Source organism: Falco punctatus (assembly GCF_963210335.1).
Source record: "Falco punctatus genome assembly, chromosome: 8".
NCBI classification, from domain to species: domain Eukaryota; kingdom Metazoa; phylum Chordata; class Aves; order Falconiformes; family Falconidae; genus Falco; species Falco punctatus.
The window spans coordinates 42843620-42859031 of NC_137588.1; the positions used below are offsets into that span (position 1 = coordinate 42843620).

At 55.1% G+C, this 15412-nt stretch overlaps 1 protein-coding gene across 3 annotated transcripts in view; it reads right to left on the minus strand.

Moving 5' to 3' along the window:
* The window catches only part of NR4A2 (nuclear receptor subfamily 4 group A member 2), a 40073-nt gene extending 24662 nt beyond the window's left edge, over nt 1-15411 (minus strand). Inside the window, exons 1-7 of one of the 3 annotated variants that reach the window (XM_080399285.1) lie at nt 10116-15411; nt 8261-9424; nt 7359-7488; nt 7108-7271; nt 6479-6681; nt 5862-6040; nt 1-5758 (exon numbers count right to left, since the gene is read on the minus strand). The exon at nt 1-5758 is cut by the window's left edge and continues 24662 nt beyond it. In XM_080399285.1, coding sequence (XP_080255411.1) covers nt 5502-5758; nt 5862-6040; nt 6479-6681; nt 7108-7271; nt 7359-7488; nt 8261-9424; nt 10116-10424 — 2406 coding nt within the window. In that variant the 5' untranslated portion in view covers nt 10425-15411 and the 3' untranslated portion in view covers nt 1-5501. Of the gene's footprint in view, nt 5759-5861; nt 6041-6478; nt 6682-7107; nt 7489-8260; nt 9425-10115 lie in introns of all 3 variants that reach the window. The other 2 variants (XM_080399284.1, XM_080399283.1) reach the window with 2 other exon arrangements.
* Nucleotide 15412: the final 1 nt, after the last annotated feature.

A 15412-nucleotide genomic window follows, 5' to 3' on the forward strand; every position in this document is an offset into this window, starting at 1 on the left:
TTTGCCGTTTATTTTACAACCGGATTACAGCTATGTTTTATTGTCTGCAGTTCTGAGTGGGTTCTTGTAGTATACCATGTAATTTGCATGGAACATTAAAATCGTAGAATGATTAAAATTTTGGATTGATGTGTCTGTAGAGAACCAAGTTAGTCAAGAAAAAATATTTAAGTAATGTTATTCAGTGTTTCTTAACATGTGCAAGCCCCTCTGCCTTTAACAGGGTATGCAACAAGAATTAAAAGCTACTTTCACCAGTGCTGTACAGCAGATTTGTCCTATTAAAGCCATTACTTCAATCACCAAACCCAAAGTGCTGCAGTTTAGAGCACTACCCCAGCAACCCCCACTGCCTGCCAAAAAAACAGCTGTAATCACCACCACTGCAGCGAGCTGGAGGAACCAGGCTCTGGTCCAACATAGGGAGGTTACATGAAAAAGCTGTCTACATAGAAAAGTTGTTTGAGTATCATTTCTCCTAAACAGAAGCATTAGTCTGTATTAAACTCTTCCTACATTCCCAAAGCCACTCAACCGTCACAGAGGGAGCTGAGGAGAAAGACGTTTAAGTGACCAAAACACCCTAGCAGCATCACAGAAGTTCTCTTGTCTTAGTGAAGGTCCCAAATTTACTAATGAGATTTGGTTGCGTACAGAACACTGTATATAGATGTGGATAAAAAGCTAGAAATTATCGAACAGACGTAAGGCCTGTTCAACTCGATGTATTGTTTACATTTATCCAAAATTAGTTTTCTCATCAGTCATTCCATAGCCTGGCACGTTCTCCACCTTGCGGAAAGCATTGCATTGGAAACTCAAGCGATCACAAATCACCTTGCTGAATTAAGTAGGGCTGCCTCGCTAGTACTGTAATAAACCTAATACATTTATACTGCATCTACATTAAGTTCTAGTTATGCAGAATTCCCTTGCCTTCAGATTTTTACAAATCTGTATGCCAGACGTGCTTCTTTTGAAAGAGAACGCAAATCACCTATTTTGTCAAAATGAGCTCTTCTGATCATGGTCGCGCCACGTTAAAATGCAGTAATCCCTTTATTTACCTAAATGCATACTTTGAAATAAAATAACGTAAAAAAAAGAAAGAAAAAAACAAAACAAACCAAACTAAAACAAACCACAAACCAGAAAGCTTAAGTTTCTTTGCAGATCCACCCTTCTGCCTCCAAACCAATCCAGACCACAACAGCCTGGTGAAGGCTACTATTTACTACTAAAATAGGGGAGCAAAGACAGGAGGAAATCAGAAAACCAGAGAAAGAGTGCACCATATAGAAAATGTCAAATATGTCAAAACATTCATGAATACCAACATCTCCCTCTGCACCACGACCAGCTGTAAAGGTTACTTAGGGCTAACGTTTCAGCAAGTGCAGATTATGCAGCAGTGGGTTTACTTATACATAAAAAAAATCAGCTACAGGTGCATCCGAAGTGCTTTTACGTATGCAGCCCGTACAGGGATTTCTACTGCTAAAGAAAAGTCAGAAGGGTAAAATCACATAAAACACAAATTTTCTAGCTTCGACTACCCTAGACATAGATTCCTCCTGGCTGCTCTCTGTGTATGTGACATATGCAATGAGGATAATTAGGTAAAGGACTAAGAAAGCAAGTGTTGCTGATTGCATTCCAAAACTAATAAAGCTCCTACACGGGTCTCGTGCCTGCAGTAATTCATCTTCCCGGTGCTACATTCAGGAAAGGCGGTTTCAGAATACATCGCGACACTTTCTTGTCCCTAAGTCACCGATTGTGAATTATATCAGAATTACTGCAGGCAAGCACAGCTTTATGGAACTCGAAGCGTAACATATGCAAGGCATACATTACATGATCCCAGCCCTCAGATAAATGAAGCTTAAATTAAATGTCACAAGTTGAATACGATGTACTGTATAAGCAAACACCCAACCTGAATTCACCCCCAGTTTGTTTGTCGAGTTTGTAAACCCTAGCGTATTTTGGAAAAATGTGCCTTAGTGCAATCTTCTCACCCTTCCACACCAGGAGGGAAAAGGTGTCCGGCTCTGCAGAGGAGCAATGAGACCATCCACAATGTAACTGCGACTGGAAACAGAAATGTGACTTTTAGATAAATAAAGCAAATGGATTCCGTCCTTATGCATCGGTGCATAGAAGGAGTAACTGTGTAGAAGACAGTGCAATGACATGAGCAAAAAAGTTTGGTTATATCAGCCCAGCGGCCTGACAATGAACTACAAAAAAAAAAAAAAAAGGGAAACCTGACGGAACAAAACAGAATGGTTTTTGCCTGCCTTCTCCCACAAGCCAAGCAGAAAGAGCAGTAACAAATTTCACAATTTAGCATGGAGCTAAAATAATTAAGCCAGTTACCGATCTGAAATACTGTGAGCCTACAGAAGTAAAATCTTTTAATAAATCCTCCCATTGATAACTACCGTTTCAAAATTATCCCTTCAGCTCCGCACTCCGTGTCGAGCTTCCCCTCCCAACATTTTTCCGAACGCCTCTGTGCAGCCCCTCGGTCCGGCTTTCCGTCCGCCCGTCCTTCCTGGGGGTCTGCGAAGCGGGGAGCGCGGCAGCGCCCGGGGGGCACCGAGGCCTCTGGCACAAGCAGCCCTTCCCCTGCCGCCCGTCCGGCCGCCCGCCGAGGGCCGCGGAGCCCCGGGGCGCCCGGCGAGCGTTACCTGCGGGGAGCCCCGACCGAGCCGCCCGGGCGGCCGGGCAGGCAGCGCTCCTCCGGCCTCGGCCCCGCCGCCCGGGCCGCAGCCGTGGCCGGAGCCCACCCGGGGGGATGCGGAGCGGGGGGAAGGGCCTGGAAACCTGCGGGAAGACGGGACCGCGTGGCGGCCGGCGGGAAAGCCCAGGCAGGTGTAAGACGGCTGCGTCGGAGGGACAGCTGCTGCTCCCCGGGGTGAGGCGTGGGCACCTCGGGAGGGTGACCCCGAACGGCGCGGAGGGGAGCGGCCGGGAGCGGGGGGAGGCTCTGCCCAGGGTTACAGCCGCGGTGCCCTCAGCCCCCGCCCGCGGCGGCACCCGGCTCCGGGCCGCGAGCCCCTCCGCTGTGCCTAACGCGCTGCCCCCGCACCCCCGCAGTACGTACGCCGCTTTTTATTTCTTCTTACAACTTTTCTTTTTAAATTTTTTTATAGGAATCCCGAGCCACAAAATCCCTACCCGCGACCAGCCGAGGGGTCCGTTCCCCCCCGGCCGCAGCACCGCACAGCCGGGGCGGGCCCGCACCCCCTGCCCCACGCCGGGCCGGCAGCCCGGGCCGGGGGCGCGTCACCCCGCCGAGGGGGCGGCTGGGCGCGGGGCCACCCGGCTCCCCGGCCGCGAGTGAGGGGCAGCCACGGGGGGCTGCGCGGTCCCTCGCCCCAGCATCGGCCCCGCCGCCCCCCTCCCCCCCGCCGTGAGCCGTCCTGTGTCGGCGCGGCGGGACGCGGGGCAGAGCGGGCTGAAGGCTGATTTCAGGGGTGCCCCCCCCCCGGCTTTTCTCTTTTGTGGCTGGCCGAAGTTCCCCGTCCCAGCCGTCCCACCGCGCTGCCTTCCTCCCCCCTCCCACGCCGGACGCGCGGGCTGCGGGGCCGAGACACCCCCTCCTCGTCCGCGCCGAGCCCCTCGCCGGGGCTGGAGGGGGGCGGTGGGGGGAGGCTGTGGGGCTGCCCCCCGCACCGCCGGGACCTCCCGCGGTCGGTGCTGCGGGCGGCGGGTCCCGGCACAGCCGCGTTCCGAGCGACGCGCCCGCCCCGCCGGGGAGCGCCCCAGCCTTCGGCCCCCCCAGCCCCCCCGCCGTGCCCACCAGGGCAGCCACCCCCCGGCCCATCCCAGCTGCGGGGCAGCGACGAGACACCCCCGCTCCGTTCCCCCAATTCGAGGTATTTGCCGAAGCAAGGGCCGGCGCGGGAGCGGGCTGGGGATGCTGCAGAGACGGGGAAAAATCTGGGAAAGGACCGACCTGGGAGCCTCAGGGTTTCCTCCTCGTCCCCCCGCCGAGCCGGCGCGTCCTGCCGCCCGCCTTGTGAACGCAAAGCGCCCCATCCATTCTCCTCGGTGGGTTAGTCCTACCTTGTAGAGGCTATTGTCCTTATGTGCAATGGATGCTGGCGGTGGGCGCTTCTCGCTTGGACAGAAAGAAGACGAGATTCTATTCGTTTACATGTTTTATTGTTGTAAACATTAAAATTGTCTTTCTCAAAGAAAGAGTTATCAGGAGGGGGAAAAAAAAATACCAACCAAAAAACCAACAGCGTTTCTAACTGTCATACACCATAGAAAAAAAACCAAAACAAAACCCCAACCAAAAAGGCAGTGACTCGTGTCATGTGCCATACTGGAAATACACAAAGAAAAATACTACAGGATATGGCAATATTAAAAATATTACTCGAACATAAAATAATATATTAACCGACAATTTCAGACATAAAAAAAACAGAACAAAACAAACCAAAAATTCAAAGTGCTCAGTAATTTCCAGGGAGTTATGTATATTATAAGCACTCTGGAAACAGTCAAAAGCTGCTGCATGCAAGATTTGTTTAGCTTTAGACAACAAAATAATCAAGATATAAACTTCTTTTTTAATCAACATCAACAGTACATACAACACTTACAAACAAGGAATGTCGGACGGTGTTTACAAACACTATGTGTCCCTTTGGGGAGGATTTCGGGTTTTGTAATACTTGTGCCCACCTATTTTACAATTGAGAAAATGTTTGAAGCTTAGATAACTACCAGTCTTTATAAAAGCTAACAGACTACATAGTGTCTGAAATACTATTTATAGAATATAGACATTACTGAAATAGCAAGTGCCTATAACATTGTCACCCTAGAATCGTCATGCTTTCCTGGTATGGAGAAATTTATTTTTCTTTCTCTTTATTCTCCCTTCTTTATTTTTTTCTTTCTTTTTTTTTTTTTTTTTTTTTTTGCAAACACGTTTAGCTTTAATTTGTAATTATTTTTTTAATTGTTTTCCATATTTCTTCATAAATAGGCACAGAATAATTTTTAAAAAGCCAAACTGCATCTGATAAATTTACAAGCCTTTGCCGCCTTTAATGACATGCCACCCACGCAACATTTAGGTTTCGTATATATTACAGCTTTCTTTTACAGCAGAAAACTTTAGTCTTTAGGAGGGTGAGACTTGTGGGTCACCTTAACGCTTTGTCACCGTATGAGTCTTAGCTGCGCACCCGGCGTTGCCAGATATGTTCATCTCTTTAATCAGAAGTCCTTAATAATAAATTCATTTATAAGCTGATAATAAAAAGTTTATACCATGGTATTTGTGTTGTCCATGATCTGCATCCATGATGCCCCAGAGCCAAAATGCCCATTCGCGTTCTGCCTGCAGGAGGTTAGCAACACTGGTTTGGATGGGGAGCTGGCACCCAGAGGTGCTGCATTGGGCCCAGATGAATTCCCCTTCAGACAGGTGAAGATTCTCTTCAGTTCAGTGGAAGTGCTCGGGAAGAGTCTTAAAAAGGTAAAGTGTCCAGAAAAAGTTTGTCGATTATTGCTGGCGGTGGCACCAAATCTTCCAGTTTCAGGTAGAAAATGCGTTGCAGCCCCTGCGTGCAAAGCGTGCGAAGTTCAGGGAGCTTCCCCAAGAGTTTGGACAAATAGTTGGGGCGATTCAGGCCCCCGTTATTAAAAGTCACATGGTCTTTGAGACAATTTACAATCTTGTTTTGAAGTTCTTCCACCCTCTTGGGTTCCTTAAGCCCATGTCTCTCTGCAAAACAAAAGGACGCAGGAGGTTACATGTCTGACAGGGAGAGGAAGGGAAAAGGAGCTGCCCGGCTGGGGCTCGAGCGGGAAGGAGGGGGGACACCGACCTGTGACCATAGCTAGGGCAGCGATGCAAGAGAAGGCAGAGATATCGATGTTCATGTTTTGCAAGTTGGAGGAAAATTCAACAATGGAATCGATCCACTCCCCAAAGCCACGGACACACTGCAACCGGTGCAGGACCACCCCATTGCAGAAGATAAGCTTGCCCTCCACTGGATTTGACCTGGAAGGAATGTGACAACCCCAACACATACAGATGAATGAATGAGTAAGGATGAAGGTAGATTAGATAGAAAGAGGAAAAGAAAGAAAAGCAAAGGTGAAGAAGAGCAAAAGATGAAAAGTAAAAAAAGAGAAAAAAGATAAGGAGAAAGAGAGGAAGAAATAAACACGGGAAGAAATAAAGATACAGAGAGGAAGAAAGACAAGCAAAAAGAGAGAGAAAAAAAAAGAAAGAGAAAGGGAAAAAGTTTTTTTTTTAAAAAAAGAGAGAGAAGATGGGGGGTGGGGGGAGCTAAACAACTAATTACTTGAAGAGCAATAAATGAAGGATTTAAGAGGCACCTAATTACCGAGGAGTTAATAAAACGCAGATCAGTGGACCTTGAAAGGATCTGATTTCATAACTGCCCAGAAGTTCCCCCCTCAGCCGGCCACGTACCTGTATGCCAGGCGCAGCACGAACAGCTCCAGGAAGGCGGATTCGAAGAGCAGGTCCTGGTCTGTTTTAGGGAGATCAGTGAAGCCGGGAATTTTCTCTGCCCATCCTCGGATGATCTCCATGGAGCCGGTCAAGAGATCATAGAACTGCTGGATGTGCTGGGTGTCATCTCCACTCATCTGGTAGTCGGGGTTAGCCTGGAACTGGAAATTCATTTTATAAAGCACTTAATGAGGTTCTCTAAAGTATATAACCCGTGAAATTGCTAACCCCGCTTCTAGTCGGGGAGCCGAGTTTTTATAACAATTAAACCTCTCCCTGACCAGTGAGGAAATGAGATGTTCCGGGGCAATTAATTCAATTAGGAACGGCGCTACGAGGTCGCCGCTCTCCGTGCGCAGAGGGCGGTTTCCGCGAGCCCGATCCCGGGGCGGGCGGCGCGGCGGCGGAGCAGGACCCCCGGGGGGGCGGCCGGGCAGCGCCGGGCAGCACCGGGCCGGGCCTGGCGGCGGGGCCCCCGGCTCGCCTCTCCCCGCCGGCCGCCGGAGCCGCCGGAGCGGGGCCGGCTGCCCCCCCTCCCCGGGCGGGTGGGCGCAGCTAGGTCCCCCCGCGAGCTCGGTCCCGCTTACCCGGGAATAGTCCAGGCTGGTCATAGCCGGGTTGGAGTCGACATGGGCTCTCACCAGCGCACTGATCAGACTCACCGGGGGAGAGGGGGGAGAGGGCTCCTGGGGGCTCTTCGGTTTGGATGGCAAACGACCCCTCCGGCCTTTTAGGCTGTCTGTGCGCACCACTGCAAGAGAGACGGTGCTCAGCCGCCCCGGCCGGCACGGCACGGCCCGGCACGGCCCGACGGGGGGCGGCGGCCCCGCGGACTCACCCTCCTTGACCATGCCGACGGCCAGGCACTTCTGGAAGCGGCAGTACTGGCAGCGGTTGCGGCGGCGCTTGTCCACCGGGCAGTTCTTGTTGGCCAGGCAGACGTACTTGGCGTTCTTCTGCACCGTGCGCTGCCGGACGGGACGGGACGGGGCGAGCGGCGTCAGCGGCCGCTGCTGCGGGCCCCGCTCCCCACCGCCCTCTCCCCGGCCGCCTCTTTATTTCCTTTCCCCCCTTCCCCCCGCCTTCCTTTTTCTTTCCATGTTCCATTTCCCCCTTTCTCCCTTTCTTTTCCCCCTCTCCCCCTTTCTCATCCCCCTTTCTCCCTTTCTTGTCTCCCCTTTTTTTTTCTCTTTCCCCTTCCTTTTATCATTATCCCCTTTTTTCTTTCCCCCTTCACAATTGCTTTTTCCCCTTTTCTCCATTTTCCCATTTTTTTGTTCCCCTTTTTTCTTTCTCCCCTTATTTTCCCCTTACTGTTTTTATTTTCACGTCTTTTTTTTTTCTTTTCCCTTTTTTCTTTTCCTTTTTTCTTTTTTTTTTTTCCCAGGGCATTTAACAGGAGAAAATTGATAGCGTTAACATTTGAGCTAACCTCGCAGCTCCTAGCTGTGTTTTATATGCCAAGAGGAGGGAAAGGGATGCTCAGTAAATACAAATCCGTGGGCATTCATATTATTTACATTCCTTGGAGACCTTCTCTATTTAAAATGATAAGATTATTCAATCAGGATGGTGAAATAAAGAGATCACTTAATTTTACCACAGGGAATTCTGTTCCACATGGTTAGCTCAGACACAGTTCTCTGTCCTAACCAATTTCCATCTGAAGGGGAAAGCGGCTCTTTGCCCCGGCGGGTCCCCCCCCCCCGCTGCCCGTCGCCCTGCCCGCCGCCCGCTCACCTTGAAGAAGCCCTTGCAGCCCTCGCAGGTGCGGACGCCGTAGTGCTGGCAGGCAGCGTTGTCCCCACAGACGGCGCAGAGCCCCTCGTTGGAGGGGGACCCCCGCGAGGGCGGCGAGGGCACCTGGCTGTCCAGCAGCTGGGGAGCGTGGCCCAGCTGCAGGCCGGGGAAGGCCATGGAGGGCTGCTTGCGGATGGGGTTGGGGACGGCAAAGGCCTGCCCGTCCACAGCGTGGTGGGCCCCGGCCGGCTCGGGGTTCATGGGGACGTGGAGGGGCCCATCGAAGCGCATCTGGCAGCTGGAGACGGGGGTGCCAGGGGGCGACTGCTTGAAGGAGAAGAGGGAGAGGCGGGAGACGGGCGTTTTGCGCTGCTCGATCATGTGCGTGGTGGCCACATAGTTGGGGTGGAAGTTGTGCAGGGAGCTGGGGTCATCCCACATGGGGCCGTGCTGCACCTGGAAGCCGGGCGTGGAGGGGGTCGGGGGTGATGAGGGCTTGTAGTACACGGAGCCTGAGTGGGACATCATCTCCTCGGACTGGGGGGGGAGGTGGCTGTGCTGCTGGTAGCCGTGCATCTGAATGTCTTCCACCTTAATGGAGGACTGCTGTCCGGACAGGGGCATTTGGTACAAGCAAGGTGGCTTCACGTCGTAGCTTGTGTTGTAGTTGTCCATAAAGGTACTGAAGCTGGGGAGAGAAGTGGTGGCAGTGATTTCAGTGTTGGTGAGGTCCATGCTAAACTTGACAAACTCTGGAGTTAAGAAATCGGAGCTGTATTCTCCCGAAGAGTGGTAACTGTAGCTCTGGGAGGCCGGGCTGGCTCCTTGAGGCGAGGACCCATACTGAGCCTGAACACAGGGCATGGCTGGAAACGAAACACGGTCATATAGACTCGGCCCGCACAACCGCGCTGCCCCCCCCGCCCCGCCCCGCTCCGCCGGGCACCGCGCTGCCCCGGCCGGCGCCGGCAGGAGGGAGGCAGGCGGGGGGGCCCTCCCCGCCCCGGGGCCGCGGGGGGCTGCGGAGCGGAGCGCACAAACCTTCAGCCGGGTTAGAGGCGTTTTCGGAGGAACTGAAGGCGGACAGCGTCGGAGGTCAGCGGAGAGCGAAGTTTCCGCGGTTTCAGAGCACGGAGGAGGGCTCCAGCCTGCCCAGCGCGCTGGCTGCAACAAACACACACGCAGCGGCTCTTCAAGCTGTCTCGGGGCCGGCGGCAGCGGGGGGCGAGGGGCACCCCCGACAGACCCTGCCCGACGCGCGGCCCGGGCCCCCCCTGCGGCCCCGCTCCCGGGGGAGTTGGGCACCCCCGCAGCCCCCGCCGGGCCGGCCGGGCTTGTTCGCTTTATTTATTATTTTTGCGGGGTTTTTTAAGCGGGAGGAAAACTTTCAGCGGGCGGGCTCCGATCGCTCGCATCTCGGACAGCCGGCGGGCTCGCCCCCCGCTCTGCTGTTTAGCCCGTGCGTTCCTCCGTCTCCTCCTCTAAGGCGAGAGACGCGTCCGCGGGGGAGCCGGGCGAGGCGCGGGGCTTCCCCCCTCCCGGGGGTCTCGGCGCCCCGCGGGACCGTGAGCCGCCGCCCGGTGACAGCCCTCCCGGGCAAGCAGCCGCAGCCGTGCAGCCCGCCGATTCCGCCTGACAGCACCACGGGTGACACGACATCCACGGGCCACCCACCCCGGGCAGCGTGACAAGCCCCCCCTACCCACGGAGCCTTCCCCGAACCGGAGCCGCGGAGCCGCGCGGCGCCGCACCCCGCTCCCCACGCGTGCTCGGCGGGTGACACACACACACACACACGCCTCCATCCACGCACCCCCCCGCGCGTGGGAGCCCCGCGTGGGGAGGGGGCACTCACCGGGGAGCGGAGACCTGTGCATGCATCCAAGTGCCGGGCGGCGGCGGGCGGCGGGCAGGGCGCGGCGCGGCGGGAACACGTCGGGGCTGCGGCTGGGAGCGCGGCGGCAGCGCAGCGGCCGGACTGTCCCTTCCCCGCAATGTGCCTTTGTTTATGTGGGCTCCCTGTGCCACAGCCAACGTGCACCTCGAGCCCCCGCGCGTCACCGCGCGTCACCACCCCCTCCGACCAATCAGAACGCCGGAGGGGCCGGCCTTCCCCCGCCCCTTTGGCCGCGCGCTCCCTTTGGTAAATTTCCGACGGTGACATCACACCGAGGGACACGCCCTCAGGTGGGCACCGCCCCCCCCTTTTCCCCTCCCCGACGGCACCTTAAAGCGCGGCGGGGCGGGGCTACATTTGCATAGAGGGCGGTGGCGTCACCCGCCCGGCGAAAGGGAAAAAGTGAGAGTGGGGCGTGGCGCCGCGCGCCTCCCGCCCACCCCGCCACCCGCCGGCGTCACCATTGACGCAACCGCCCGGCGCGCCAAAAATAGCGCGCGCCCCGACGGGAGCTCCCGGGGCGCTGGGTCGCTCCCCCCGCGGTTGTTTCTGGGGGGACCCAGCCGCTTTGCACCGGTAATCGCGCAACTTCGGGCCGGCGCGGGCCGGAGGAGGTAGTTGCAGGGGGAGGATGCAAAGCAGAAGCGGTTCAATGTAATGAAGGGCGCTGCACTTAATAAAAATTATCAGAAATTTTAATTTTGCCGAGCTGCGATGGCGCGCGGGGCTTCCGAGGGGTCGCTGCTCCGAGGTTGGAGGGAACGCGTGGCCTCCTCCCGGACGGGCTCCAGAAGGTGGGTCTGACACTGGCCGTGGGCCCCTCTGCTGCAACCCAGCCCGCGGAAAAAAAGGAAAAGAAAAAGGCAAAAGATCATGTCTCATGGCTGCGGGGCAGGCACGCTGTCGCACACGAGGCACGGTGCGTTGGCTCGCGGGTGCTTTTTCTGAAAAGTTCAAGAGAGCAGAGCGTGTGAGGTGTAGTGAAGGCCGGGGAAAGGTGCTGCACATGGGGCCCGGTCATACCATTCTGTGCAGAACAGCAGGACGACAGACAGCAGCACCCAGCGCGGTGCAACCTTCACCTCAAATGCCAACTTTTGCAAGCCCAAACCCTTGCCTTGCAGCAAAACCCTCCAAAGCGCTTACATAGGAATGGTTTGTGGGAAACCATGATCCTTCCTTCCCAACACGTTTCCCCCGCTGTAACTCAGTCATCGTTCTCACTCAGCAAACGCTTTTACCTTTCAGCTTACGCTGTAAAAACTCAAACACCCGAGACAAACGGCTTGCTGCCGTCTGGCTCCTTCACATCCAGAACGGTCGTTGCCACTCGGTGGTTATATTCTCCTGCTCCTACAGAATTACTGCTGAGGTTTATCCAACAGGAGAGGAGATGAGACAAATTAGTACAGAAATCATGCAATGCTGTAAGGTGCCTCTGATCCGCCAGGACTATGTGAAATGACGGTTTCGAGTCTGGATGCGCTGCCTTGGCTTTGTCCCTGCTGTGCTCACCCCAAGGGTGCCAGAGGAGCTTGGCCGGCCGCCCTGCGCATGCCTTCAGCTGCCAGGCCTCCCGCTGCAGGGCTGCCACGGAACTGTCCACGTCGGTCTGACCCCGGGAGCTCGGCCAGGCTCTAGTTTGAACATCACCGAAGAAACTTACCGCAAAGGCCCTTATAGAGATAAGTAATACATCTAATTACCATATCCTTAGAATAGATGTAATATAAATTTCATTACTCACTTAAAAGTTCTAAAGTTAACAGCATAAACTTGAAGTTGAGTAATTAAGTAATCCTTATATAGACACTTATTAAAGTATTTATACATATTATCTTAAATCTACATCTATCATTTTGCCAATTAAAATTAGGACTTTAATTGCAATTAAGTAATTTAATTGCCAATTGAACAGCAAAATTGCTAAGTGACTAATTTTAATGCCTATTTTAATTACCAATCATGACTGGGGAGGGAGCTAATCAAGCAGTATCAGAGTAATGATGTGAAAAAAAAATGAGAACAAACATTCGAGACTACATGCTTTTAAAAAAGAACTGTAAATTAAATAAATGCAAACACAATTTTATACATGTGGTGAAATGCTGTATTTTGGTATCTAAATACATGAGCACAAAGAACACATTTAATTAAAAAAGAACCGTTGCTCTTCCCCCAAAGTACTAACAATGAAGTGCCCCTTGTCCCTTGTTGCTGCATTAGCCTCCCTGAAGGGTAACCCCAGAATGGCACGGATGGGCGCTCTGCACGCGGCAGGCTGAGCTCCCTTAGCAAAGCAATGCTTCAAAACGAAGCAGCTGCTAAATTGAAGAGGGCCTCACCCCACCCCCATCCCCAACACCAGAGACAAGGGAAGAGGGTGGCACTGCTGCGACATAAACCTGCACAGCAAGGTCCCCCGCGAAAACCTTTTGGTGGTCACTGCAACACCCCTCGCGCCCAGGTGAGACGTGCTCGCCTTGCGTACAAGCAGCGCCGGCGAGGAACAGCCAGCCGTCGTGGGGCTCACACCCACCGCGCTCGGTGGTGCTGCTCCCTCCCGTCGCGGGGCCCGCTTCACCTCCTTCCCCGAGGAAAAAGCGCAGGTGCACACATGTGCGCACACCGAGGTGTGTCATCACTGAGCCCACGCCCTCCTGTCAGCGGTCAACAGATGCAATGGTGAGTCACAAGTGGTTTTGACCCTGGACGGCCCGTATAGGAGGACCATCCCCAAACATGCTCCAAAAAGCAAAAATCCATCTTCCTGGAAGGCTCTGCCCACGGCTAATGAAGTTTTGCAGTTTGCAGCTCGTTAGAACAGCTGCCACAGGAGGACACACCACAACTGAGCCTGTAGGCTGTATTTTGGAAACCACCTGCACACAGGCTTGCTTTGGGGACCGTCACTTCAAAGAAAAGTGCAAAAATCCATGTCACTCCCATCTGCCCACACAGCAGGGTCCCAAGGAAAGTCAGTGCTTGTTTAAGATTAAGAAGCGCAGGAACTGATGTGCAGTTGTATGCCCGTTAGGAGAAAGACCGTCACTGGATCACAACCACCATGATAAAACACTCGGTGTCTCAGACACGAGGGCAGCAGCCGCACTGGCCAGGCACTGCTGCTGCGCCCAGGTATGCGATAGCCAGTGCCGGAGACGCGGCCAGCGCGGTTGGATGCAGCTAGCGCTGCAGTTAGCACCCACAGCGACTGCAACACATCATGAGCTCCGTGAAACACCTACTTGCGCCATTCTGTTAGTGCATAAAGTCTGAACTGTGTTCTGTGTCTGGCACTCTTGGGCAGCACAGCATGGCAGGAACTCACTGTGCAAAAAGCAACCGTTTGTTTGCACATGGGCAAACCCAGCTTTGGCTTCTCGGTCAGACGGGTGTCCTGCGGCAGCATCCCAGGTTTGCTCCTTCTATTCTCCAGGCCAGCCAGCCTCGGTGGGTGCCCCTGTATGACAGGGCCACGTCCCTGCCGGATGGACGCAGAGGCTGCCGCACCGGCAATGCATCCGCCGCTGCCGGCCCTTCCCCGTGTGAACACGCCTCCAGTACCCGCGCCATGAGCCATGCACGTGCGCCCTGTCTAACTTGGGCAAGCATTTCAGGGCGATGTTTTGGGAGAGGGAAGCTTTGTTTCCTCTTCAGCAGAGCAAAAGACTTATAAAAAGGTGCTGGACACCAGAAGATACAATATGTACAAGCTGCCACATCTCAGGACACTCTACTACAGGGCAAGGCCATGTTCCCCAGCCTGGGGACAGGGGGGTGCTGGCCCCCCAGAGCTCCTGTGATCCGTTCCATGCTTTGTGAACCCACATGCTGCTGACGGATGTTTACAGCAACACATACTGGCATCTTCCCCGGGAGATCCAAAATGAGTAGCATCACTTCAGTGAGCACCTTCCAGAGGGACAGATGAGTAAAGCACCTTTTTTGTCCAATTTCACTTGAGCATACGAGGTGCTATGTCCCCAGCTGCACGCCCAAACGGAGCAAGAGGCAGGCTGCACATGACCGCTGTGGCTGTGCCTGGCCCCGACACCACCAGAGATCGGCTGAAGATCAGTGTCTTCACGCAGTGGCTGCAGCGCCAGCACTGCCATCCCCTCCCGGTGCAGCTGACAGCTCCAGCCCCGGAGCAGCGCATGGGGGTACACGGAGCAGCATGTGGGGGTACACGTGCTCCCCAAGAACTGCCAGGTTTCCCCTCAGCAAGCGAGCAGCTGCGACAGAAGCTGGGATGTTGGATGCTGATGTGGAGTGGAGCCCTGGTGTGAAGCAAAAGCCGTCAGAGCGTGGGCGGGGGGATTGCTGCCAGACTGGGATGTGACCAGAGCGGCTCACGAGCACTCCCTTACTCCCCTTATGTTTTCCTAAAACTTCCGAAGAAGCATCACTCTCCCTTCTTTCCTGCTCTTAGTCCACTCCTGCAACTCCGTTACACTGGCAGTATCAGATGATATCGGGTTATTTACCACAGTAATGTTTATTTCCGCTTATATTCTTGTTCACATGTGATTATTCTACGGATGACCGTACAGCCGTACTTTCCCTTTATTGTCACCAGCAAGCGCGTCACGGGTGGCACGCCAGCGCTTCCTGCTTTGACAGCTGTCAGGGCCCTCAGTGCAGAGGGGTGTTTGTGGTGTTTGAAGCCTGGCTGGGTTTGGCCACTTCCTTGGCACAGCAGCAGGGCGATCCGCGCACCGTCTCGTCCTTACACAGGTCAAGGCACCGGAGCTGCACCGAGCCGTTCATCCCGCCGCGCAGAGCCATGGCGGTTTTCCCAGGATCTATGTGATTGATGTCCTTCGAGGTGAAAGGCTAAACGGACCATATGGCACGTGTTGCATTCCATCTGCGCTCTGCCCATCCGTGCTCAAGCTGCCATTAGCAACATCTGCCCTCCCCAGCGATCCAGCTGCGCGGGAACCGCTGCCGGAACCGCGCACCGCTGCAACTCCCGCTGCCCCCTGGGCTGCGGGGCCGCACCCCCCCGCCGCTGCCCCGGCCCGCTCCCGCTGCCGCTGCCGCTGCGCCCGCCGCTGCCTGCCTCCGCCGCCGGGGCGGAGCGGCGCGGTGCGGAGCGCTGCTGAGCGGAGTGGCGTGGTGCGGAGCGGTGCGGCGTGGAGCGGAGCGGAGCGGTGCGGTGCGGAGCGGGGCGATGCGGAGCGGGGCGGAGCGGCAGGCAGCCCGCCCGCAGCCGGGGCCCCGGGGCCGCCCCACCGCCGCCGCCGCGG